Raw genomic sequence first — 27,204 nt, forward strand, 5'->3', positions numbered from 1 at the left:
TGATTCTTTGCCCACTAGTATCCCTTCAATGAATGGTCACTGCCATGCTGTGACATGCTGTAGCAACAGTGGTGAAAAGAGCGAGGAGAAAAACACTACTGTTTCTTCGGTCTGTGCTATCTTTTAATGCAGGTAGCTGGTTAGTGCATGTGTGAAGCTGCACTGTCAGTGTTTTACTTGTGGTAACATCAGCTGCCAGTCTTCCTTTTAAAGCAGTTGTTGGTATCTCTTCAAGAAAAGAAAATATGATTTCTTCTAATTAAAACATTTCGAAGAGAACAGGTAGGCGCTGAAAGCCAGCCTGATTGCATCCCTTCCCGGAAAGGAACTTCTCAAGTACTCAATGATCTCTTGAAAATTTTGTTGTTGTACTTTCCCAATTTCTTCAATGTGCAGTATTTTGTAATATTTATGCATAAGTGCTTGGGTTCTGCATTGAACGTGAAACAAGATCTGCACAGTGCCTTCCAGGCTAATTTGCAGCCATGCATGGGATTAGTGTAAGAATAACATTGCAACTGAGAACCCCTAGATGTCAACCAGCTTGTTGATGTTAAAACTGAAACCAGGAGATTGCAATTGAATGGCTGTTTGGCTTTACTTTAAGATTGTGTCTCCTCCTTGTGATCACAGTTATCTAATATAGGCATTTGACAATTTGGAGCAATTTTCCCATAGTTTGAGTTTGTTGAGAAGCTGCTGTTTAGATATGATACTTTTGTATACTTTTTGTTAATTGGCTAATGTGACAGATGACAATGCTTTACTGATCCTGAAGCAGTTTTGTAGAATGGAGGAACAGAGGCGGTGGTTTTGAAGTGGTAGAGTATTCATTTCTGATGTCATGCAACCTTTTGAAGGTAACCCTCTTGGTTCAGTTCTTGGGCTGATTTAGGTGGACTCCTGGCCTTTTACTGAGAAGGCGTTGGTTCATTCTCCTGTAATCATTCTGTTTCTCTCTGTCTATGGCTCCATAATCCACACCAGCCCCTGTTGCTGCAAAGTGTTGTATCCATAGAATCTGAGGTGCCAGATAAACCTTTTGTTTCTGCTTCTAGAAGTCTAGTTAGTACTGTAACATTGAGAATGAGGTTTCATGTGACACCAAAATATTATATATGAAACATAAAGAGAATAGTTTTAAAGGGGACCCTGACTTTAAATACCAAACAGAAAAACTAGCTTCACAGCAGTTTTGGGTGATGTCACTTCTGACAACATCATCTAGAATATGCCCAGCCAGAGTTGGTTATCATAACAGGAATGAATTTCAACACAGCAGTGTGCCTTTTGTGGCAATGCAATAAAGTCAAGATAATCTGCTTTATGTTGGTTAAGAATAAATATTGGCCAGGGCACTAAGACAATACACTTCTTGCATCGTGTTGTGGGATATTTTACAATGACTTTAGAAAGCCAGACTCTGCTGTTACGTGATTTACACATGAAACAACCCATGACTGTGCAGCACTCCTTCAGTAGTGCATTCAAACGTCAGCTGAAATTATGTGCTCAAGTTTCTACAGTAGTACTGGACTGCTAACCTTTTGACATAAGGGAGAATTCAATTTTGTGAAGATATGTCATAGGAAGTGAACATGTTGGTTTTGCCAACATTCCTTTTGTGTTAAATATCCTATACCCACTACAATTAAAAATGAGGCGCATCAAGTTGAGACTGATCGATTGATCATAGTCCATGACATCATAACACTGGATCTGTATTACTGTGTTGTAATTCTCTAGTGCTGACCCAATATCTCCTCTGTTGCTTCATAAATTATGGTTTTGGTCAAAATTTTCTTTCTGCAGCTAAACTATTTGAGTAAGCAATCTTATTCAGACTAAACAACATAACTGATGATTTCTGAAAATGAAGTGCCACTGAGCGAGTTGGAAAGTTCAAAGTTGAAACCTGTATATGACTAACAGTGCTAGCTTGGTTCATTGATGATACAACTTTTCTCCATGTCACTTACTTGTGGGTTTAGCCTCATTCCTGAAATCCAAACCCACAATCTAGCTTGATATTCCCCTGCTAGACTGGCGGTATGCAGTGTGGTCAGTGGAGGTTAAATTACCTGACCATCTTAAATACCCCAGGCACTATTTCAAGAATAGCAGAGATTTCACCTGGCACCCTGGTCAACAGTCGTCTTTCAAACGGTGTCATCAGGTTATTGATCTAGTTGTTGTTTGTGGGGCCTTGTAGTATAGAAATTAGCTGCTGCATTTACCAATGTGAAGCAGTGTCTGCACTTAAAAAGTAATGATTTGCTGTAAAACATTTCAGGATGATTTAAGGGCTTATTGGTCTATAGGTGAACAGTCTGAGATGATGAATGGGAACCTGAAGCAGGAGCTGAATTGCATTGCCATCCTCCTTTGGTACTTTGGAAGCAGAATTGGTAGAGTTTCATGATATCGCTGCCAAAAATATCTCTACTGGACTTGGAGTCACAGTTTTCATCTTGTAACGTACAGCACATCATGCTCTATGTTTTGACACGTAAACTTAATTTTATCTGTGGGGAATTCTAATTTATGGGGTCTTTGCTTCAAAAGTGGTGAAACTTTGGTCACTAAATATTATGCTATGACATGTTGCCTGAATTGATAAAGCAATGTTTTATAATATATTTTGAAATTTGAAACCTGTTAATAAGCAATGCTCATAAATTTTTCTTGTTACTGTAAGGTAGGTAGCAATTTGTAGAAATCAAACATTCTGTTTGATGATAAAAATACCTGGAATGTAAGACTTTTATTGCAGTGCTTTTATGATGTAAAAGCTGTTGAGTATTTCTTGTAAATTAGAAAGCAGTTGTAGAATGAAATACTTTGTCAATTTATTCAAATGTTATAAATGTCCAGTATTCAGTATTACAGAATCAGCATTTTGGTTGACAAGATGTTGCTAACATAATGCTAGAAGTATTTCTGTCCTGAATACACAGATGTAATTTATTCTAGTGATGTTAACCAAAACCTCAGTGTTGTATTACTTGTGCGTTCAACAAGCTCTCCTTTTACACACAGTTAGTCTTTCCAGTAATGTGTGATGTGGAGGAGTTGCAAGTGTTAGAATCATTCATTCATTTATCATTTGGTTATCGGAGATGGGGGAAGGGGTAGTGGTGTGGGTGGGTGGTAGCAGCAAATGGTGAAAGGCCGTGACCAGTATGTTTCCCCAGCAAGGGATGGATTTAAACCCCCCTCCACCAGACCTAATGATATAAGCCTAGCACCATTGCTTACAACCCCCACCTTCTCACCACCCTATTAAACTGACAGCTCCTAGACTTTGCGTGCAAGTGAGTTCAGCTGGCGCTGTGTGGTCTGGGTGTGTGGTCTCCAGGCTGAGAGGCTGCTAACAGGGTGGATGAGAAAGACCTCGTCTGTTTACTTTAATTTTCTTGGACGCAGGAACTCTGCCCAGCATTTCTGGTGTGCTGGTTCCATAAGCAGTGGCCAGTCCATCACAGCTGCTGAACAGTCTGAAATGCTGGACTTGTGCTAATCACCCTTGCAGCTCGTAGATCAATTTCAACATGTCACGGACAAGCTAATCCAGGTTGTAAATGAAATTGAGGTGTTATGTTCCAAGCAGGAATTTAATATTTGCCCCACTGTTTCCAGAACTGCAGTATAGTTAATTTAGAACAAAAAAATACATTTGGAGGGCATTTCTAAGTTTTCAACATTGGTTTAATAAGATTGTATGTATTGATTTTTGTTTTGTTAAGAGAACATCAGGGTTAATCTCTCAGCATCGAAAAATTATTTTCCTTTATTTCATTTATGTCTGTGGAAATTAAAAGCAAACATTTTTAAGAAGCCAGGATGAGAAGCTACCAGTTGGCCTGTTTAAAATCATTATTTTAATTCAGGTTTCAAAAGTAATTTAGAACTTTAAAATACTTTTCCTTCCCCATGCCAAAATAATTTTTGCATTGATAAGTTTCAAAATTATTTCTGACAAGCCTGTATAAATGTTCAAAAGCTAAAATCACAAGCTTAACTTTAGTAGTAACTTACTGTGTTGATTTTTCAAAGAAGGAAGTTATGAAGCTTTGTGGGAATTTGCCATCTTTTAATTTGATGGAAGCATTTTGGTGAAATTGTGGAAACCCCATGTATAGTATAAAGCATGTTCTTTGAAGGGCAAAGGCAACTATCTTTTGCTGCATAGCAGTTCAGCATTGATGCAATGGAAGAACACTCAAATACAGCAGGCATTACGGAGGGGCATTTCTCTGTTTCAAAGTGTGTGTATCAGTGTTGTCTGTAATGTAGTAAAAGTTCAGATGCTTGAGTAATGCATGTAATTTTCAACTTTGATTAATTTAAAACAGATCATGACATAGCAGTGTTTTAGTGAAGCTGAATAAAGGCACAACAATCAAAATATTTGTGCATTGTCCCATTGCGTATTTATTAAACCATTTACATTCAGTAAATTGAATTCAGGATTTATAATTTTATGTACTTAGTGCTTATCATTTATTCAATTGGTTGAATAATATTTAAAACTTCTTGTACCTCCTCTTTCCCCATATATATATATATATGCACACACATACTCTCTTACAAAATACACTCAACTGTTGTCATAATGTTGTATTTACAGACTGCTGTACCTTGAGAAATATTTAACTGAAGAGTGATCATGTCCCGAGCACGGCAACCCCCACTGGTAACTGGGATCTCTCCAAATGAGGGGTATCCCTGGACAAAAGTTACAATCAGAGGAGAAAATCTGGGAACAGGATCCGTGGATCTTACAGGTAAGTGTCTAATTTTGTTCAAGGGAAGCCATTTTATATAAAAGCATCTAAAATTACCTTTTAATGTAAAGTTGGTGGCATTGAAAAGTTTATATTCAAGCACATTGTAATGCTTTGTGTATACACCACTTTTTTAATACGCTTTTCTTCAGTCGCCTCCAACACAGCGCACGTGGGTGTATCTTTGCAGGGATCAAAGCTGGGAATTAACATTCAGGGGCATTTGACCTTTTAGAAGTATAGGAGGGAAGGAAATGTTGGTGGGGTAGCACTGTTAATAAGAAGTGAAACGAGGACACTTGAGAGACAATTAATGCTTGGATGATGTGGAGTCCGATGGCGTGGGGGTAAAAAGTAGTGGCTGAATGAAGACATTGGTAAGAGTCGTGTATAGATTCCTAAGCAATAGCCACACTGTAGGAAAAGCTATAAATTTAATAAATGACCTCAGAGTAAAATCTCTCCTCGGAAGAGAGAAGTCAAAATAAACATAAGCCGCTTAGAAAATGAAGATAGTTACAGGAACAAGGAAAAGCAGAGGAGTTAAACAGATATTTTGCATAATTGTTTATAGTTGAAGATATTTTGACCGTGCCATTAATACGAAAGAGTACTGGGGAGGAATTCAGTATCATTACTAAAGAAGTAATGGCTGTGGTGACCTGCATCCTAGCATGGTGGGGACATTGGTTGTAGTTTTTCAAAAATCTTTGGATTCTGGAGAAGTACCAGAGGATGAGCAAACTGCCAATGTGACACTTACTCAAAAAGTGAGTTATTGTGTAAGTCATTTAGCTTAATATCCATTGTTGGAAAAATGTTAGAATTGATTATTCATGGACTAACAACAACACATTTGGGAAGCAATAATCCAGCCAAGCAGTGTCATAACTTTGTGAAAGGGATATTGTTTCTGATTAATTTTTTCGAGTTTTTCAATGATGTCTCAACCAGTGTGGATAGAGGGGTAACAACTGATGTGTTGTATTTGGAGGTAGTATATTAGCATGGATAAAGAATTAACTCATGCGCAGGAAACTGAGTGAGGGTAAAGGATGTATGAATGATGACTTATTGTCACTTATACTTAAAATGAACAACACAGTAAAATACAGTGGAAAAACTAACTGTTGCCACAATTTGGTGCCTTCCGAATACTTCAGGAATAAAAAGACAACGCTGAAGTCTGTCTTCGTTCCACCACCTCTACCCATGAATCCTGAGCTCTGAGCTGGTGACCAATGACACCTGGGTTGCCATCTATACTGGACCCACCAACGTCTGAGTTGCCACCCTTCAGGAGCCATCTCTTCATTGCTGGGCCAACCCACTGATGGGCAACCAATGCCAGATCCTGTGCTGGACCCATCTTTATCCTGTAACCAGAAGTCCCTGGCTCTGCTGCCACTGCATCTTTTACAATGCCTGGGGTCCCCACTCTGGGTCAACCACAGCCAGGAATCACTGGGTTCACCGCCAGGTGAGGCTGCTGCCTTGCCAAGAGCCCCCTCTGGCTAATCCCGTCTGCAATGTCGCCCTGTCTGCCACCGAAGATGAGTAAGCAGAAGAAAAGAAAAAAGAAGAAGAAAGGGTAAGGAAAGAAAGGAGGAAGCGACGTCTGTGGCGGAGTGGCATTTTGCCAGTGTCACCTTCTTGGATAAGGTCTTTGTTAGGTTGGGGACCTTTTTAACAAGTGTGGTTCTACAGGGATCAATGCTGGGACTGCAATGAAATTGTTTACAATAACATATTAGTAACTTGAAAGTGAATGTTTTGTAGCCAAATTTGCAGATTGTGCAAAATAGGTAGACAGGCAAGTTTTGAGAGATGCTGGAGAAAGCTGCAGCTCAAAGGGACTTGTGCGTGAAATACAGACAGCTAGCATTAATTAGGAAGGCTAATGGGATGTACTCCTTTACCGTTAAGGAGATTGGAGTATAAGGGTAGGGAAGTCGTTTGCAACTGTGCAGGCTACTGGTGAGACCACCTCTGCAGTACTGAGTAGTTTTGATCCCCTTTCAAAAGGAGAGATATTATTTCAGAGCTCAGTGAAGTTTCAATGGGATCATTCCTCATATGGAGGGATTGTCTTGGGAGCAAAGGTTGAACATGCAGTCCTGAAGAGAGGGTAATACCCTAAAAATTGACGGCTCATTTTCTCCAGATGCTGCTGGGCTAGTTGTGTTCTTCCAGCCTTCTGGCCTAATTAAACGTGTTGGGCCTATAGAATGAGAGATGATTTAATTGAAATGTAAGACTTTTAAGGGGCTTGACAAGGTTAAAGCTGTGAAGATGATTCACCCCACAGGGTGTCTAGGACCAGAGGGTATAGCCTCAGAATAATGGGGTGCTGGTTTAAGACCATAAGACATAGGAGTGGAAGTAAGGCCATTCGGTCCATCAAGTCCACTCTGCCATTTAAATCATGGCTGATGGGCATTTCAACTCCACTTCCCTGCGATCTCCCTGTAGCCCTTGATTCCTTCTGAGATCAAGAATTTGTCGATCTCTGCCTTGAAGGCATCCAACGTCCCGGACCCCACTGCACTCCGTGGCAATGAATTCCACAAGCCCACCACTGTCTGGCTGAAAAAATGTCGTCTCAGTTCAGTTTTAAATTTACCCCCTCTAATTTTAAGGCTGTGCCCACGGGTCCTAGTCTCCCTGCCTAACGGAAACAACTTCCTAGCGTCTACCCCTTCTAAACCATACTTTATCTTGTAAGTTTCTATTAGATCTCCCCTCAACCTTCTAAACTCTAATGAGTACAATTCCAATATCCTTAGCCATTCATCATACGTTAAACCTACCATTCCAAGGAGCGTCCGTGTGAATCTCCGCTGGACACGCTCCAGGGCTAGCATGTCCTTCCTGAGGTGTGGGGCCCAAAATTGGACACAGTATTCTAAATGTGGCCTAACTAGAGCTTTATCAAGCCTCAGAAGCACATCACTGCTTTTATATTCCAACCCTGTTGAGATAAATGACAACATTACATTCGCTTTCTTAATTACGGACTCTACCTGCAAGTTAACCTTTAGAGAATCCTGGACCAACACTCCCAGATCCCTTTGTACTTCTAAGACAGTAATGAAGTGAAATCTCTTCACTGAGCATTGTGAAACTTTTGAATTCCTTTCCACAGAGAACAGTGGGGCAGAACCCTTGTGAATATTTAACACCAAAATGGAGAGATCTTTGGTTAGAAGGGGGAATTGAGGGTTAAGGGAAAAATGCAGGAAAGGTGATCTGAGGAAAATTGGATCAGCCACAAACCTACTGCATAGCAGAGCAAGCTTGAGGGGCCGAGCAGCCTACTCCTGTTCCTATTTTTTTTTGGTAGTCTTATGATCTCTACTCTCTTTTTCCTTCTTTTAAGGCACTCATTAATACCTATCTCTTTGTTCAAACCATTGGTTATCAAGTCACGTATTTATCTGTATGTGGCCTGAAATTCTTTACCATGAATGCGTTTATCAATTTTAAAGAATGCAGTATCCATCTGCTGATTTGACATTGCTCGCCTATTCACCGATGTGCTCCTCAAGGAAGTCATAGACACCCACACCACAGCACTACATCATGACAATACTCATCACCATTGTGTAAATCTGTATTCATTGAGTTTATGAATTCAACAAGCTGGCACAGTCACCTAGTTTTCATGACACTATGCCTAAATCGTGTTGCCCGGGATTATTGCTATGCCTAGAACTCTCGGCATCCATGAGAAATATGCCTTTGATGGATTGAGGTTTTATTTCCTACCCCTTCCATGTTTCCAATATTTCTGACAAATTTTCTATATTTGAATCTGCAGCTGCATGTAAGGATTTCCTTTTATGGGCCTGAATGAGCTCCATCCTGTGCTCCAATCCGTGTTTGCAATGGAATAGATATAGCTTTTTCTCTCTGTAGCCAAATTGAGAAAGTGTCTAGGCATTCTCTATTACTGTCTGTCACTAACACAAATCAAACTTTGCTGGTCAGTATACATAGCCATACAGCATAGAAACAGACCCTTTGGTCCAATCAGCCCACACGAACTGTTTTCCCAAACTAAACTAGTCCTATCTGCTTGCACTTGGCTCATATCCCGCCAATGTTTTCTATTCATGGATCAATCCAAATGTCTTTTTAAACATAATTGCATCCACCACTTTGATAGTTCATCTGATACACAAGCCACTTTCTTTTTTTAAAAATACGGTTGCTGCTCAGTCCTATTTAAATGTTTCTCTTCTCATCTGTTTTTAAAAAAAAGCCCCCAAGTTTTTAAACCCCCCCACACCCCATGTTAGAGTGGGAGGGAAAAGGTGGAAGGAGGGATCAGGAAAGGAAGTGTGAGGGAGGGGAGGGAAAGGAAGGCATGGTAAGTTCGTGGGACGGGGAGGGGAAGTGTGAGAGAGGGAGCGGGATGGAGAGGGAGGAAGCGGAAGTGTGAGGAAGGGATACCATTAATTAGAAACTGAACTGGACCAGGCATGTAAATACTGTGGCTACAAGAGCTAATCAGTCACCAGGAATTGAGTAGCTTCCCTCTAGTCACCCAAAACTGGGTAAGCACCTACAAGCTGCAAGTCAGGATTGTGAAGAAATGCTCTCCACTTAACTCGATATGATCTGGGACAACCTGCTTGATTGGTACCACAATAACAGTCTTCAACGTTCACTTTTATTTCATTAGAACACATGATGTCTGCAGTGCGTACTGTCTACAACATGCAGTGCAGTAGGTCTTTCAGCAGCACCTTCCAAACAGGGGCACATGATATGTGGGAATATCACTGCTTGCAAGCTCACTTTCAGATTGCCAACCATCCTGAGTCCGAGTAGTAATCCCATTGCTTGATGATCTTCTGTGTCAAAATTTGAAGCTTCTTGCCTAACAGTACTGAGGGTGCTTTTACACCCTACTGACAGCAATCGATCAAGGATGTAGCTTGCCATGACTATCTCAAGGGCGATTATGGATTGAAAGTGATGCCTGGCCTAGCCAGCAATGCCCACACCCCATGAATGAATGAATGAAAGGATCCAATTACCATTACCATAACCATGTCTCCCACTCGCAACATCCCGAGATTTACAATTGACCAGAAATTGAACTGAGCTGGCCATATATGTGCTGTGGCTACAAGAGGTGGTCAGAAGCTGGGAATGCTCCAGTAATTCCTTCTGCCTCACCAGAACCTATCTGCTATTCACAGGGCACAAAACAGAAGTGGTTTCTACATGCCAAAATGATTCCAGCTTCAAAAATGCTGAAGAAGCTCAGCACCATCTACGAATAAAGCAGTCTGCTCGTTTGGCATCCATTACTTGTATATCTAAAAGGAATGGCAGTACATCTTGTTGTTTTGGTTTCTGTGTTCAAATGATTACACCCACACAATTTTTATGATTCTTCTTAAAACATTAGACTAAATTATTGCCGTTTAAGTCCTCCTGTTTCTTGCTACTTGTATATAAATGATCAGATTCTAGTTTTTAGTTATACTTTGAAATAAATAGCTCTCTACCTCTTGTTTTAAAGGTCTAACAATCTGTGGGCATAACTGTTTGCTGACTGCAGAATGGATATCTGCAAGTAAAATAGTTTGTCGAGTTGGACCAGCAAAAGATGACAAGGGAGACATCATAGTAACCACTAAATCAGGTGGCAAAGGAACTTCAACAGTTTCTTTTAAACTGATGAAGCAAGAGAAAATAGGTAAATTGCTTAAGTTTCTTCTATTTCCAAGTTTTAAAATGAATTCTCTTTCTTTTCCAAATATGATTTCTATCAAGAGTATTGTGTTTGGTTTCCTCTTCACTTAAACTGTATTATTGATGAGATTCTTAGTTTTGACAATAAAAAGATTGTTTTCAGCTTTTGACCAGTGCAAATCTTTTTCCATGTAATGCTTTCCATAAAGTTGCTGCTGATTTCTATGTGTTTGCATATTAATGGAATACCTTGTGTTAGAAAATGGTCTTGTTCAGTTTGAATGGAAATGGTGCAGTGATGTCAAAGGGTTAAGGAGTCCAAAACTGTCCCATTGTAGATACAAAACAGATTCTGTTCCAAACTAGCTTTTGTATTACAGGCAGTATGCTTTATAAGGACTTCTAATAAGTGTATACAAATGTTGGGACATCAGTTATACCACTGACAGGAATGTATTGTTTATATTGTATATAGAATGTTACTCAAGGTTGAGTCATGGAATTAACACAAGAATTTCATGATGCAGTCACTTGGAGCTTCCTGCAAATGGCTTGGATTTGAGAGATCTGGAGTTTAATTCTATCTGAACTGGGTCTCTGATTTCAGGCTGATGTAAGAGTGTTGCAACTGCCGTTAATATCATGGGGCTTGGAAATTTCCAAGTTAGTTGGGATTGGCATTTCTATTCAATGAACATCTATTGCAAATGCATATTGAACGCAATACATTATCGATGAATGTAAAGTTGTCCACTTTGTGTAAAATTAAAACAGTATTATTTAAATAGTGACGCAATGTGAAGCATTAATGTATGAAGGGACCTGTTTGCCCTTGTACACTGGTCATTCAAAGCAAGCATGAAGATGCAGAAAATACTTTGGAAGGCAAATGGTATGGAGGCATTTATTACAAGAATTTAGGAGATAATCCCCTGCTGGAAAAAATAGTTTGTGTGGCTAAAGAACTAGAGTTGATATAAATACTTGGGATAGCTTGGTTGTTGAATATGAAGAGTTTAGTTCAGTGAGGCCTGCATTCACCAGAGTTGAAAAGAATGAGAGGGAATATCTTTGAACGTTGAGGTTGTTGAAGTTGTTTGGCTCATCGTGCTGGTTTCTTGTTTCACAGATGTTTCGTTACCATGCTTGGTAACATCTTCAGTGCAACCTCTGAAGCGTCTGTGTGTTTTCCTGACTGGTTTTTAAACTCGGGTCCGTTGAGATGGATTGCCTCACTTCCAGGTTTCCTTCGTAGTGGAATGTAAATGGGGTCGAGTTCAATGTGTTTATTAATAGCATGCTTTGTGGAGTGCATGCTTCTAGGAATTCTCGTGCCTGTCTCTGCCTAGCCTGTCCCAAGATCTTGGTTTTGTCCCAGTCGAAGTGGTGGTTTTCCTTGTCTTTGTGTATTGAGATGAGTGCGTATTGGTCGTGCGTTTTTGTAGCCATTTGGTGTTCATGTACTCTTGTTAGTTTCCTTCCTGTATGTCCAATGTAATGTTTCTCACAGTCTCTGCAGGGGATCTTATAGATGACATTGGTCCAGTCCGTGATGTGGAGTGGGTACTGGTTTCGGGTTGATGTGGGCTTGTGTGCCACTCTGATGCCCAGTGGTTGTAGGAGTCTTGCGGTGAGTTCCGATGTGTTCCTGATGTAGGGTAGTGTGATGAGTATGCCGGGGCGTGTAGTCTCTTTCTGATGCTGTTCGTGTAGGTATCTTCTGACCCAGTTATTTGGATGTCCATTATTCTTATCCTGGTCTCCTACAACCGCTGGGCATCAGAGTGGCACGCAAGCCCACGTCAACCCTACGACAACTCACCCGAAACCAGGACCCACTCCCCACCACGGACTGGACCGATGTCGTCTATAAGATCCCCTGCAGAGACTGTGAGAAACATTACATTGGACGTACAGGAAGGAAACTAACAAGAGTACATGAACACCAAATGGCTACAAAAACGCACGACCAATACGCACTCATCTCAGTACACATAGACAAGGAAAACCACCACTTCGACTGGGACAGCACCAGGATCCTGAGACAGGCATGAGAATTCCTAAAAGCATGGCACTCCACGAAGCATACTATTAATAAACACATTGAACTCGAACCCATATACATTCCACTACGGAGGAAACCCGGAAGTGAGGCAATCCATCTCAACGGATCCCAGAGTTTAAAAACCAGTCAGGAAAACACACTTGATGCTTCATCAGAGGCTGCACTGAAGATGTTACCAAGCATGGTAACGAAAAGTCAGCAAAACAAGAAAACAGCTTGACAAGCCAACCAACTTCAACAACCTCAACACCCACAACCCAAGCTATCTACTCTACAACCTGAGAAATCAGCTCCAAAACCTTTTTTTGAATGTTATAAAATTCTGACAGGGCTGCACAGATTGAATGCGGGGATGATATTTACATTGGTCTCGAGAGCCAGACCAAGGGGCGACAGTTTCAGAATAGTAGTCAGCCATTTCGGACTGAGGTGAGGAGAAATTTCTTCATTCCCAGGGTGGTGAATCTGTGAAATTCTCAACGGCAGAAGGCTGTGGAGGCAAACTGACTTAATACGTTTAAAGAAGAAATAGATTTTCAGAGGTTAAAGGTATCAACGGCTATGGGGACAGAGGGCAGGGTATATGTTGAAATAGACTATGGCTTGGTAATAATCGGGCATGATAAGCTAAAAGGCTTACCTCTGCTCCTATGTTCTATATTTCTTGTAACCACTGAGATGAATGCCTCCACTTGGTAGGGTGTGAGGTGGAAGCCTTTGATGGTTTATTCTCTGAGGCTTATGACTGTTGCTCCTCAGGCGTGCTACAAGGTAGTGGGGTAGTAGCTCTTTTCGTCCTTACTTGGGAGTGCGATGTAGAGGCTGCATTGAAAAACTTGGACTTGTTAGTCGTTGCTCCCTTTTTCCATGGTTCTGTGATTGAACATACTATTCTGTTTGATCTTCAAGTCTCTCAGAACATTCAGTTAACACTGCTCCGTATTCATGCGTGTAAAGCAATCACTTTGTGAGATTCCAGAATGTATTGCCATTTGTGGAATTATGCCTGATTATGAGGCATTAAGTTGTGGTGGAGGATTTAATTGTTTAATTTAATACCACCAGAGTAATTCCATTTTAATAGAGGAAACCTTGTAACATCTTAATATATAAACAATGTCAAATTTTTGGAAGAGTGTCACTCTAGATCGAATTTTCAAATGTAGTATAATTTGATTGCATTTCAGGCCTTCATCCCTATTCACCTTTTCTCCTGCAATAAGTCTTTGTATTGGAGAATGGTTGACCCAGAACCACAAAGTGAAGATACTGTGGTGTGTTGCTTATGGGGATCTCTTGCCTACAAATTGCCAGCATGATAGTCTGGATCTATTTTCGTGTGACATTTACTATATAATTGAACCATAAGGTTATACCTATAGAATGATGGCATTCGGGTCACCATGCTTATGATCTTTGGTGTGGTGGTTTGGCCTTGCTCCCTTTTATCTTTCCCCATTGCTTTGTATTTTTTTTTCTAACTGTTTTCCTTTGAAAGTTATTGCTAGCCACTCTTTCAGGCAATGCATTCTAGTGTACAGCAATTTCCTGCGTGAAAGAAGACTCCTATTGCCTCTGTCTTTTACCAGTTACTTGCAATGTGTGTTTTTATTGCTTACACTTAGACCATGAAAGAGTTCTACCTTGCACAGTTGAAGGTCTGCATCATATTAAGCAAGTATATCAAATCTCCTCAAACCGTTCTGTATTCCGAGAAAACAGTGCAAGCTTTTCCAGACTCGACAGGTCTGCCAGCATCTGTGGGTAGAGGAAAGAAAGTTAACATTGAGTCCGTTGTGCCTTATTTTTGGAACTGAAGAGAGGTGGAAATCTGAGTTTCTTGCTGTCTTACAGGGGAAGCAAAGGTATAGTGAAGGGTGGAATGTAAAAGTGAAGGACAGAGGTCATGGTTGAAGTTGTTGAACTCAGTGTTGAGCCCAAAAGGCTGTAAAGGCAGCTTCTTTTGCATTTTGTTTTGTGATATCTTTGACATCTGATTTCCTATATCCTCCAATCTTTCTGCAACTTCCCTTTTCTTTCACTTCTCCATCTCCCCATTTCAGCAGTAAAAAAACCCATCATCTTGCTAGCTCGGTTTCCAACAAGAGCCAAATCAGAGTTGATGTTAACTCTTTCTTTTGCCACTGATGCTGCAAGACCTGCTGAGTTTTTCCAACACTCTATGCCGGAGATCTAACATAATATAGAGTTTTTAGCTTTCATTCTTTTCAAATCCTGCTTGCAACATGAGTCTTGATATCCTTCCTAAAATGCCAGTCTCAGAATTCAACACCACTCTCCAACTCCAAAACAAATGTTTAATTTTTTTTCCTGAAGTTTATTTCTCTCCCCATGGATACTCCCTGACCACCTCAATGTTTACAGCATTTTTCAGTTAATATGTCAAAGCTGTGGGGAGTTGGGGTGATGGGAATGAACAGAAGGTGAGAGCGAGAGAGCGAGAATGCATTTGACAAAATTCTGTTTCTGTGGTTATATTTTTTAATATGTTAAACATTTAAAGAGAAAAGAAATGTATTTTACTGAATGGCAGTAACAGTTATTTCATGGAGAGTGAAGTTTAGATTTTTGCTGTTTCAGAATTATTGTTAACAATTTCTGCTGTCACAAGGTGAGATAATTGGGTACCTATTTAAGGCAGACCTATAAAATGGAAAGCATAGTGAATAGTGGAATTAATTTGCGTACTCCAGCAAGGTGTAGACATAGGGAGGATGAACCAAATAGCTGCCTCCTCTGTCGTCAGCTTTCCACAAGTAAGAGAAAAGTTGGAAAGAAATGTGCACTGTTTAGAGTCCTGAGACCAAGTGCCTTCAATTTATCATAGTTTTTGTAAAATATGGCTGAACAAATGCACTGTTATGCTTAACACTTGAAGGTGGAAACACAATACTCTTGGCAATCAGTTTAGTAGATTTATCATTGACTGTTGGAATGAACTTGTTCCTTGTCTGTTTGTTTCTAATACAATACCTCATTCCTTGTACATTTTTATTTTTCTACAGGTATTCTGGAACAGTCAGCCGTCTGGGTTGAAGAAATGAACTATTATGATATGCGCACAGATAGGAATAAAGGCATTTCTCCCTTATCTCTGCGCCCAGCAAACCCTCTTGGTATAGATATAGACAAGTAGGTACTCCAAGTTGTACATTTAAGATTTTTAAATAGAAAAATACTTCATGACAGAGGAGAATTTATTTTACAGGATGTGGGTTAAGGAACATTTTGGAGCAATATCAGTGCTTCAAACCTTTACTTACTGTATTTATGTTTACACTACCTTGTTAAATCTATGCCAGGTTGTTTGGAGGAGCAAGTGAGAAAAACTTGCCTAGTCGTTTTTCTTCTTGACTGTGCATATCAGATACCGCACCATCCCATTGAGGGATGTTAATATATTATTTCTTCCCTTTGGCAAGTGGGAAGGAGAAAGGCAGGCAGAAAGGGAAATAAGAGGATATTGCTGTAACATTTGTCAAAATGAAGGAGCAAAGCTTTCTCAAACACTAATATATGTTCTGTTTTAAAAAAAAAATTCTTTTTGAGGCTGTACTTCAAATTCTTTTATATGACATGTTTTTAAATTTTATAAGATGCTTGGTGGGCATTGGAATCCAGTTCTTCATGTTTTCCTACATTTTTCCCCATGTCTCCCTTCTTGTAGATGCTTGCTTTTAATCAGGTATAGTTCCACACTGATTCCACACCTTTGCATAACCACAGTTCAGTTTTGACCAGGTCACTTAGGGCGAGGGTAAAGGCACAAGGAATAGGGAGATGGAGCGTAAGGCAAATGGTGAATGTCAAGGTGACAGCAAGAGAGCAAAAAAAACAGTGGGGTCGTGAAAGTGGGCCTGGATAGTGAGAGGCCAGAAATAGAGAATGTATGAGATTGTGAATTAACCCAGGTGAGAAGTAGACGAAATAGGGACGGGAGTTAAGTAGGAGAGAATATTTAAATGCAAAAGACTAGTGTCAACTTTTGTTATTAATGCTTACTTAGCGAAGTTGGCCCAAGAAGAAAGTTTGGCATAGTGTTGAGAGGCATTAAGCTGCTGCTGTGAGTGAAGGTGCATGTAAGGAGTGAAAAATATGTAGGGAATATAAGACTTACCAAATGCAGGTAATGGTACTGTGGAATATTGTAAATCAGATTGTGATGGGACCTGAATTTGTCTGTTTTTCCAATCATTGCATGAATGACAAAATATGGACTACAAACTTGTATAGTCCTAGCCTTCCAATGATATGAAATAGGCAGTTGTCAGAAATTCTATTTGATGGCCTGGGGGCTGTGAACAGTTGGGTTTGGGTCTGGAGGGTGAGGGAATGGAGTGTGACACAGGTTAGGTTAGGAGTTGAGTCTAAAGTAGATGGACATAAATGACTCTGAGCAGTTGACATTTCCATCATTGGAGAAAGACTCCGGCTATCCACCCTTCCATGCCACTTCTAATTTTACATATATTTATCATGTTTCCGGTCAACCTCCAATGCACTACAGAAATCAGTGCAAGTTTGTCCAACCTCTCCTTATAGCTAATGCACTCCAATCCAGGAAGCATCCGAGTAAACCCCATTTGCACCCTCTCCAAAGCCTCTACAACTTTCCTATAGACTGGTGATCAGAACTGCACACAGTACGCCAGTGTGGCCTAAAGTCTGATACAATTGCGACGTGGCTTTCCAGTTTTTATACTCTGTGCCCTGACGAGCATGTCTTTTGCCTTCTTTACCACCTTATTAATTTGTGTTGCCACTTCCAGGGAGCTGTGTACTCTCACTCTAAGGTCCCACCGTATATCAGTGCTCCTAAGGCTCCTTCCACTTATTGTGTTCTTTCTTCTTGCATTTGACTTCCCAAAATGCATCGCAACACTTGTTCAGATTAAACTTTGTCTGCCATTTCTCTGCCCAGTTTTCCAACTGATCCATATCCCACCGTATTCTTTGATAACCTTACTCACTTTCCACATCTCTGACAATTTGTGTCTTCTGGTTTAAAGCAAGGTTTAAACATTCAAGGACAGCACGGTGGAAGACCTACTAGTTGTAGAAATCTTCATAAATGGAACAAGATACAATAATTTCAAAAGGCTTCAAAAAGATTAAGTCCATAAGGTAGAATTGGTTTTGAAAGAGCTGTCTAAACACAAGTTTGGCAGTGATTCACTTTTGAGTTGCCTTTAAGTCATGAAAAGTGCTTCATCAGTGCAAAATTTTATTTTTTTCTCCATGAGTTATCATGCCTATTCTGCTCCCAGATTCTCATTGCAAGTGGCCATTGCTAACTGCAGCTTCTTTTTCAGAATATACTGCTGTTTCTAACTCAATTCCCTTTTTCTTTATTTTGGTGGTGCCGCTCCATAACAACTGCAGGCACGAACTTGGCCTTCAGATGTATACTGACACCACTTCTCCATTTGGTATAATCTCTGTGCTAAATTGTTAATTACTGCCTGATCTACCTCTACAGGTGTCTACAAATGGTGCCTGAGTTGCTGAGTTTATTTCAGCATTTTCTGTTTTTTGTTTTTGCCAAGTGTCTTAATCTGGCATTGTAATGAATGAGCTAAAAATTCCTCCAGTTGGATGTTAGAAAGATTTAAAGCCATCTTATTTGGCTTCCAGCAACAACACTAACTCTCCTCCTGACTCTCACCCTCCTTAGCTGTGTGCTTGGGTTGAATCAGCTGCTATGTTGAAATTGTAAACCCCATTTGGTCAAACCTACATACCCATCTCCGCAGTATTGCCCACTTCACCCAACATCAGCCAGCAGAGCTGAAACTCTGAACCAAACATTTTTTGCCTTCAACTTCATTTTTATCCTTGCATTTTTTTGACTCTCCTCTTCCCAAACTCCATTGTGCAGAAAGTTTAACCTGTCTAAAATTCTGCATACTGCATTCTGATTCATACTTTGTCTTGCTCTACATCACCTCACTGATACTCTTCATTACAGGATAAGATAAAGTAGACCAAGACCCATTCAGAAGCATAGTTGGCAGCAGGTTCTCAGCCAAACATGTAATTCATTAGTTAGCTATTACTGTCTAACTGGAGTAGATACCAATGCAAGCTCTAATTTTTCATTTATTTTTCCCTTATGGTAAGCTTAAAAGACACTTTTCTAAATTTTTTCATTTTCTGATTTTTATAATGTTATGTTTTAATAGGATTAAAACTAGATTCATTGTAGATTAAAGATGTTGACCTGACTTCAGCCATTGGGCATTGAAGTCTGAAAGCATTCAATCCACGTTTAAATAATGCGCAATTCTGAAAAGCTTGGGTGCAGTACAATACCAATGTGAGCTGTCATTCCACATGCTGCTTTTAGAATTCTATCTAACAACCAATAGTGAATTTTTTTCTGCACGTTAAAAGCAAAATCGTTATAGTGGTTAATTTTAACTTCTCTTGTTACTCCCTCAAACATGGGTAGAAATGTCAAAGTTCCATCACTTCCAAGTCAACATTATTTTAAAATTCCAATATTGTATAATTTCCTCAAACAAGTACTAGCTGCCCTGAGATAGCAAGAACTGCACATGCTGGAATCAGAGTCAATACAGCATGAAGCTGGAGGAACATGATAGGTCAGGCTGCATCAGAGCATCAGGAAAGCTGACATTTCAGGTCAAGACCCTTCATCAGGTCTGAAGAGATCTGACCTGAAACATCGCCTCTCCTGTTCGTCTGATGGTGCCTGACTTGCTGTGTTCCTCCAGCTTCATGCTGTATTGAACTGGATACTATTTGCCCTGAGTTTTGTTTCTTCCTTTCATCTATTGTTACACAAACCTACCTAAACTTCAGCCAATGGTTTAAATTCAGAAAAGGTAGACCTTAATTCGACACATCTTTTGTCTCCATTACTTAAATAAGACAAATAAGAAAATACCATCTGATTAGAAACAAAATTAAGGCCAACAACAGTGTTCTGAAATTCCACGTCATGGTGTTGCTTAAATAATTGAATTTGAATCTTAGATTGCTCAAGAATGTGGTACTTCACTTGGGGATACAGTATTACCAATTTTCAGATGAACAGATTAGCTGTCAGTCTAACCCTTTCGCTGTTGAAATATTGAGGTAAACTAATGGTAGCACAAATGCTACTTTGCAGGAAATAAATGTATTCCTGGCTATTTTCTGTACAAATTATTTAGCACAATAAGGGAATAGGGGGAATATGGCGATGAAGCTTGAGGGAAATCTCAAACTTTGCATATGAATATCTCAGCTTCCACTTGAAAGCCGAGTAGTATATAGTGATGGGTAAGAACGTCAATAATTTCAAGTATCAGACCAGATGTTAAAGCTCCAAGTAACGTGATTTTTTTTGTAGTATTTGGAAACTTGGATTCAAAAATAGGTCTTAGTCTTCAGTCTGTGAAGTGACAATTTTTACACAAAATCAGTCATTTTGAATAATGAAGTAAAGACTTGCTTTCCCTAAGAGCATGTGACTTAAATGACTGAATCAGCTGCATGGAAAGTTAATTTATGGATATTTACAAAATTGTGTTTAATGACTGACAGACTCAGCATGTTAGGGGCCACCAGTATGTCGAGTCCGCAAGCAAAGTCATCGAGCAGAAGAGCAGTTGATCAGTTTTTGTAAGTCTTCAAACTGTGAGCAATGGTAGACGCCTCTGAACTGTCAATCTGGGTGCTTCTTCTCAATTCTATCAGAGCTGGCAAGAAGTCTTCAAGCCATAACAGTTGGAAAAAAAGTCTTGAGTTTCAGGAATCCATGGATAAGGGCTGAAAAGAGTCACCTAAGTAAGAAATTGGACAGTCAACATAGGAGTATTATTTCTTTGAGATTGAGAAACTATGAAGGGCATTGCTAGGGAAAAGGGTTGGATATTTTTGCTGTTTATGTTTTAAATCTTTCTAAGTTGTCTTGTCCAGCGTTATCGTGACTTCTTACAATTATGTTATAGGCTTATTTTCTTTTGTTTAAAAAAAATTGTCATCCTCTTTTGAATATAGTCAGTGACTGACTCCTGTGAGAACCAAAGTGCGAAAATAAAACTTGGGTTGTTTCAAGTTTAATTTTGAGATTCAGCTAGTCCAGTGTTACCATCCGCTGGGATCATAACAATAACTATATATTAAATGCCAGGTACAACAATTGTGTACATCAAATTTTAGTGGTGAATTTGCACACGAATAGTGGAATTTGTTACGGCAACAAGTAAGGTGTGCCAGCAATTGTCGCATCAAAGTACAGTTTTTCATTTACCTAAAATAACTATTGAATGTGCTATGTTACAATGCAACTTCTTTGTGAACTTTCTCAATTTCTAATGATTTATGTTGCTCACCACTTCCTCTAAACTCAAATACATTATTGGTATTAATTGTTGAAAAGGTTGTATAAAAAATTGTCCTACTGTTCAACCCTATTGATACACAGCAGCCATTTACTTGTTTTCTTAATATGTATGAAAAAATACACAAATTAATGGTTGATTGTTGATACAGTTTGTATCATCAATATGCAAGAGTTGTAGTTTTCCAAATATTTTGATAGTTTTTGCAGCAGAGGTATTGTTGAAAACTGGCAAATTACAGAGCTCTGTCTCCAGTGTGAGACAACAGTCTCCTGACATTCAGTAGTATGTGACAAAATTAGTCTCCGTGTGCAGGAAATAATGGATTGCATGACCAATAAAATTTACGGTGAAGCACATGCAAAACAATTCAATAGTTGGAGAAGGAACAAAATGAACTACCAATAAACTTTAAGGCACATTTGCCAGTGAAATCATTTTACTTAAAATAAAACAATGAACCGTGAATGCTGGAAATCTGAAAAAGGAAAAAAACAGAAATTAGTGGAGAAACCCAGCAGGTCTGGCAGCATCTGTGGAGTGAAAACTGAGTTAACATTTTGAGCCCAGTGACACTGAACACAGTTCTGAAGAAGGGTTGCCAACATGAAAACTGTTTTCTTTCCACAGATGTTGCCAGAATTGTTGAATTCCTCCAGCAATTTCTGTTTTTGTTTGCTGCAAATTAATTTTACGTGTTCTTATTATAGCAGCCATACCTCCTAAATGTTTTTATTGAAGTTATTCACAAGATGAATGCAAATCGTTACTTTAAGTCTGAATTATTGTAAAATTAAATGAATTTTGCATTTTTAGGGATGTTCTTTTCCAGTTCTGGAAAAACTCTACAAGGTCGGCCGTATCTGTCGAGGAAAAATAGCATTAATGTTTCAGATAGACACCTGATTCAAGTATTTCATGTGTCTGTAATCTTTCTGCTCCTTTCTGTTTTTGTTCATCAAATTTGAAATGGAGGAGATAAAATTTTAATGTGTAAAAAGATATTCATGTGGTAACAGATTTAAGTGTTTGGTCTCACTAGCCACTAAGAAGACTTCTAGTGTTCTCCTGTTACCAGAATGGAGGCATTGAATGCTGCTTCGTGTAGCTGCAGTCTGTCGTTCAGTACTCCTTCCCTATGGATTTTGAAGAAAAGAAAGCAAGTGACAGCATTGAGCTAAATTTAAATCGATGTTACACATTCCAATGTTTAACAGCAGAAGTCCGTTATTGCAAATGTTGAAATTAGTGTGAAAACTAGAAACTTGAGATACAATCTTTTTTTTCTCTAAAGTAAATTTGCTTTTTCATGCCATCTACTTTTCACTGTCACTGTACAAATCCATTTTCAATTTCAGATAGTTTCTCCATTGTTTTTTCCCTATATACTTAACAGCAGGCATTTTCTAGTTGTAATGACAGTGAAACTGTCAACATTCTCAGCATCCTATTAAATTTAAGTCCATGCTTGTGCAGTCACAAACAGAAACTTAGCATTGTTATCACTGACCTGCAAGGGTCGGTGTTGGGTCCACTGCTGTTTGTCATTTTTAATAAATGACCTGGATGAGGGCGTAGAAGGATGCGTTAGTAAATTTGCAGACGACACCAAGGTCGGTGGAGTTGTGGATAGTGACGAAGGATGCTGTAGGTTGCAGAGAGACATAGATAAGCTGCAGAGCTAGGCTGAGAGGTGGCAAATGGAGGTTAATGCAGACAAGTGTGAGGTGATGCACTTTGGTAGGAGTAACTGGAAGGCAAAGTACTGGGCTAATGGTAAGATTCTTGGTAGTGTAGACGAGCAGAGAGATCTCGTGGTCCAAGTACACAGATTCTTGAAAGTTGCCACCCAGGTGGACAGGGCTGTTAAGAAGGCATACAGTGTTTTAGCTTTTATTAATAGAGGGATCGAGTTCCGGAACCAAGAGGTTATGGTGAAGCTCTACAAAACACTGGTGCGGCCGCACTTGGAGTATTGTGTACAGTTCTGGTCACTGCAATATAAGAAGGATGTGGAAGCTTTGGAAAGGGTGCAGAGGAGATTTACTAGGATGTTGCCTGGTATGGAGGGAAAGTCTTATGAGGAAAGGCTGAGGGACTTGAGGCCGTTCCCATTAGAGAGAAGAAAGTTGAGAGGTGACTTAATTGAGACATATAAAATAATCAGAGGGTTAGATAGGGTGGATAGGGAGAGCCTTTTTCCTAGGATGGTGACAGTGAGCACGAGGGGGCATAGCTTCAAATTGAGGGGTGAAAGATATAGGACAGATGTCAGAGGTGGTTTCTTTACTCAGAGTAGTAAGGGAATGGAACGCTTTGCCTGCAACGGTAGTAGATTCGCCAACTTTGGGTACATTTAAGTCGTCATTGGATAAGCATATGGACGTGCATGGAATAGTGTGGGGTAGATGGGCTTGAGATCGGTATGACAGGTCGGCACAACATCGAGGGCCGAAGGGCCTGTACTGTGCTATAATGTTCTATGTTCTTCCTCCACAGACAATGTTGCTGCAGTCTCAATGATTGGAGGTCTTTCTGAAATCTCAGAATTGATGAGAGATTGTTCTGTTATTTCATGGTATAGTCTTAAAATCTGTTTCTGTATATTCTTATCGCAACTAAAGTTTTGGAGTAGATCAGTAGCTCGGGTTGTGGATGTTGATGTTGGTTGGCTCGCTGAGCAGTTCCGTTGAGCAGAGTGGCACACAAGCCCACATCAACCCTATGGCAAGTGCTCACCGAAATAAAGAACCACTCCCTGCCCTGGACAGGACCGGTGTCATCTACAAGATCCCCTGCAGAGACTGCGAGAAACACTACATTGGACAAACAAGAAGGAAACTCACAACAAGAGTACATGATCACCAACTGGCTACAAAAATACACTATCAATACTCACTCATCTCAATCCACATGGACAAGAAGAACTTCGACTGGGACAACACCAAGATTCTGGGACAGCTCGCCAGAGACAAGCACGTGAATTCCAGGAAGCATGGCACTCCACGAAGCATACTATTAATAAACACACTGAACTCGACCCCATATACATTCCACTGTTGGGGGGGAAACCCAGAAGTGAGGCAATCCATTGCAATGGACCCCAGCATTAACCACCAGGCGGCAAAACACACCAACACTTCACCAGAGGCTGCACTGACGGTGCTACGAAGCACGGTAACGAAACATCTGTGGAGCAACAAACCAGCTCGGCGGGCCAACCAACTGCAACATGTTATAGCAACTTCTTTTATTAAAAAAACTTTCTGGCTTTGGAAATCATTTGTCTTTTGATGTTCATTTTTCTTGAATTGAGTTTCTTAGATTAGAAATTTAATCTTAAACTTTTAAACTGTTTTAAGATAGTTTAAGATTCTGATGTGTACACAGGAATCCTTATTTCACATTTGGAAAAATTTAACTCTGTTCACTTTGAATTCTTTAATGATTTTCCGACTTACCAACAGATGAGATCAGTGTTGCTAGATGCCTGGAGCACTTCTTGATTAATTGCCACATTCAAATTCAAGTCAGGAAAAGTGAAAATCATGTACCTGAGGTGTCTATTAGCTTGGTTGGCAGCTTTTATTTGAGGTGTGTGCGTTGTTGACCATAAACCTCTGAACTCTCTTTCCCGTCCCATGCTGATTGGTTCAGTGGATGCATTTTTCTCATTTAGAGGTCATTGGTTCAAGATCCAGTCCATGACTTTACTGAAAAATCTGAGCCAATCAGTCAGCATGCGTGAGAGGAGATGTTAAACTTGGCCTCAGGTGATCATTTGAGTCACACTGCTATTCAAAGATTAATGGCATATTTCCTGTTGTTATTGTAACTTACATTCTTCAGCAAGCACCATTTAAAAATATAGACCACGAGATGTTATGTTCTCCCAGGTTGTTAATTTCAATGCTTTTTGTGAGGTTTGATTGGTTAAAATTAGGGCTAACAATACTGGAGGTGGTCATTAGAAATGTGCAAAGTGCAAAAGAAAAGTGAATGGCAAGAATAGAGGACTAATTGAGGATAATACTGTCCTTTTTTAAAAAAAAAGCAAGCTCTGATTTGAAACCTATTAAATGAAGGCTTTTGTTTGTGTTCCAGGAAAGTGATTTATGTTCTCATATGATATGTCAAAATTATGCAATTTATAATCTTGCAGTTATCATACTTGACAAAGTTTTTTGACTCTGAGCAGCAGGAACAATACTGAGCCTTTGGAATGGCTGCTTTTACCACTCAGATTTCTCTCTATGCCATAGCCTGGAAATTACTCCTATTCACATCTCAAATGACGTTGTGATGCAGCTGTGTCAAAGGTAAATTTAACCCACTTGGTTCTTCTCAACCTGTTTACAACCATTTAGTTGATCACACCATTCTTCTTGAAGATCGCTGTAACTTGTCCTGCTGGATATGATTACATCAACCAGTTGCATTCTGATCTACCTGGTTGGAGCCAGAGAATCATCTGTATAACTTTTTTTTTCATTCCTTCAGTTACATCTGCTGTCTCCAAAAAATTATCTTTGGCCCTTTGTATTCCTTATCTACATGTCCCTTCATCTGAGCACATCAGTCTCCATTTGTAACTGATGATATTCTGTTGCCTTACCATCATCTTTCTTGCCCCCTCTCTTCTGTTTCTAAATTTTCACCCTGCTTTTATAACATCGGGCACTAAATTCAGAAGTTTTCTATAATTATAGATATAGATATAGATATATATTGGCATGAGTTCAGATGACCATGACCATTTGAAGTTAGATTTCGAAAGATTTTATAAACCAAATAGGGATCATGACTTCTGAGATCTGTAAATTTATAAACCATTGGAGAAGTTTGAGCTTTTGCACACACATTGTTGGGATTAGGAAATGCCATTCCTTTTGCTGGAGCTTGTCATGTTAGGAGTGTCTTGGTCTTGCTACTGGCACCAATTCCTGTAAAAATTGAAGGAGATGGAAATGGGATATCTTACAAGGTGAACACTGAACAGTATTGGGTGTACTGGCATTGGATAACCCTGGGTGATGCAGGGATTGTCTTTATCAGGAGAGGTTGAATTAGTTGAGACTGTACTCATTGGAGTTTGGAAGAATGAAAGAAAACCTTATTGAAACATAAGAATCTTATGGGACTTGACAGAATGGATGTAAAGAGCCTAACACCACAGATGTAACCTTTTTATTCAGATGTCACCCAGTTAGGATAGAGACAATGAGGTATTTCTTCTCCGAGGGCAGTGAGCCTGTGGAATTCTTTACCACAGGCTGAGAGAGGTTTTTAATCGGTAAGAGAATCCATGATTAAAGGGGTGGGGGGGAGGATTATTCGATCGGCTGTGATCCCTGTTGTCTCTAAGCTGAGCAGCCACTCAGTGGGTCTGGGTGTGCAGACTTATTGATTTCTGGTTTCCAAAGTCATAGTTGTGCATGGACTCAGGTCTGCACACAGTTGGAAAAATTAGAGGGAAGGTAGGCCACGGTCTCATTGAATGGTAGAACAGGTTCAATAAGCTGAATGGACTCTTTTCCTTGTACGTCCTTATGGGTGGGACTGTCAAGTTTGCTCTCCCTACAACGACTAATTCTAAATGGCTGTGGATTTCGGCTGACTCTGAAAATCCTGTGCATTGTTTTCATTCCAACCACAAGCTTCCTTCCCTAATTGTCAATTTTATTTTAGCTTTAATCTTGACTGTCTGAATGCACTATTGGCTGGCCTGCCACTTCAGTGCTCCATAAAGAAGTCTTTCAAAGCTCTGCCACATCTTATACTCTGTAAACTCAATGCCTTTAGAACTACCACTGTTGTGCCCTAACTTGTACCAAATCCTGCTCAGGCGTCAGTTCTGTGCTCACCTGTGTACATTGACCCTAGAGCAGTGCCTTGATTTCAAAGTTCTCATCCTTGGTTTCAAGTCTGTCAATAGCCTCATTCTCTCCATATATCTGTAATGTCTTTCAATTCCACGGTCTCTTGTGTTTCTCTAACATTGGCTCCCTCAGGGTCTTTAATTTTAATTGCTTAATTGCTTAGCAGCTGTAGATTCAGCATCTGAGCTCTAGGTGCTGAATTCCCTCACTGAATCTCTCAACCTCACTGCCTGTCATTTGTCACAAATCGAAAATGATCTTGAGTCATTGTCGTATTTTGTCTTAAGCTTCTCTAGGTATCTTTTGGGATATTTTATTTTACTAAGTATTATATAAATCCAAACTGTTGATTGAATTGACTCAATGGGTTACTGTACCGTAAGCTTGTTCTG

At 39.7% G+C, this 27,204-nt stretch overlaps 1 protein-coding gene across 4 annotated transcripts in view; it reads left to right on the forward strand.

The window, feature by feature from the left end:
- Window positions 1–27,204, forward strand: part of exoc2 (exocyst complex component 2) — a 288,874-nt gene that overhangs the window by 45,893 nt on the left and 215,777 nt on the right. For all 4 annotated transcript variants that reach the window (XM_048560701.2, XM_048560683.2, XM_059652609.1 and 1 more), the window contains exons 2-4: window positions 4,631–4,787; window positions 10,324–10,500; window positions 15,588–15,714. In XM_048560701.2, coding sequence (XP_048416658.2) covers window positions 4,670–4,787; window positions 10,324–10,500; window positions 15,588–15,714 — 422 coding nt within the window. In that variant the 5' untranslated portion in view covers window positions 4,631–4,669. The remainder of the gene's footprint in view (window positions 1–4,630; window positions 4,788–10,323; window positions 10,501–15,587; window positions 15,715–27,204) is intronic.

The sequence above is a fragment of the Stegostoma tigrinum genome, chromosome 2, assembly GCF_030684315.1.
Source record: "Stegostoma tigrinum isolate sSteTig4 chromosome 2, sSteTig4.hap1, whole genome shotgun sequence".
NCBI lineage: Eukaryota > Metazoa > Chordata > Chondrichthyes > Orectolobiformes > Stegostomatidae > Stegostoma > Stegostoma tigrinum.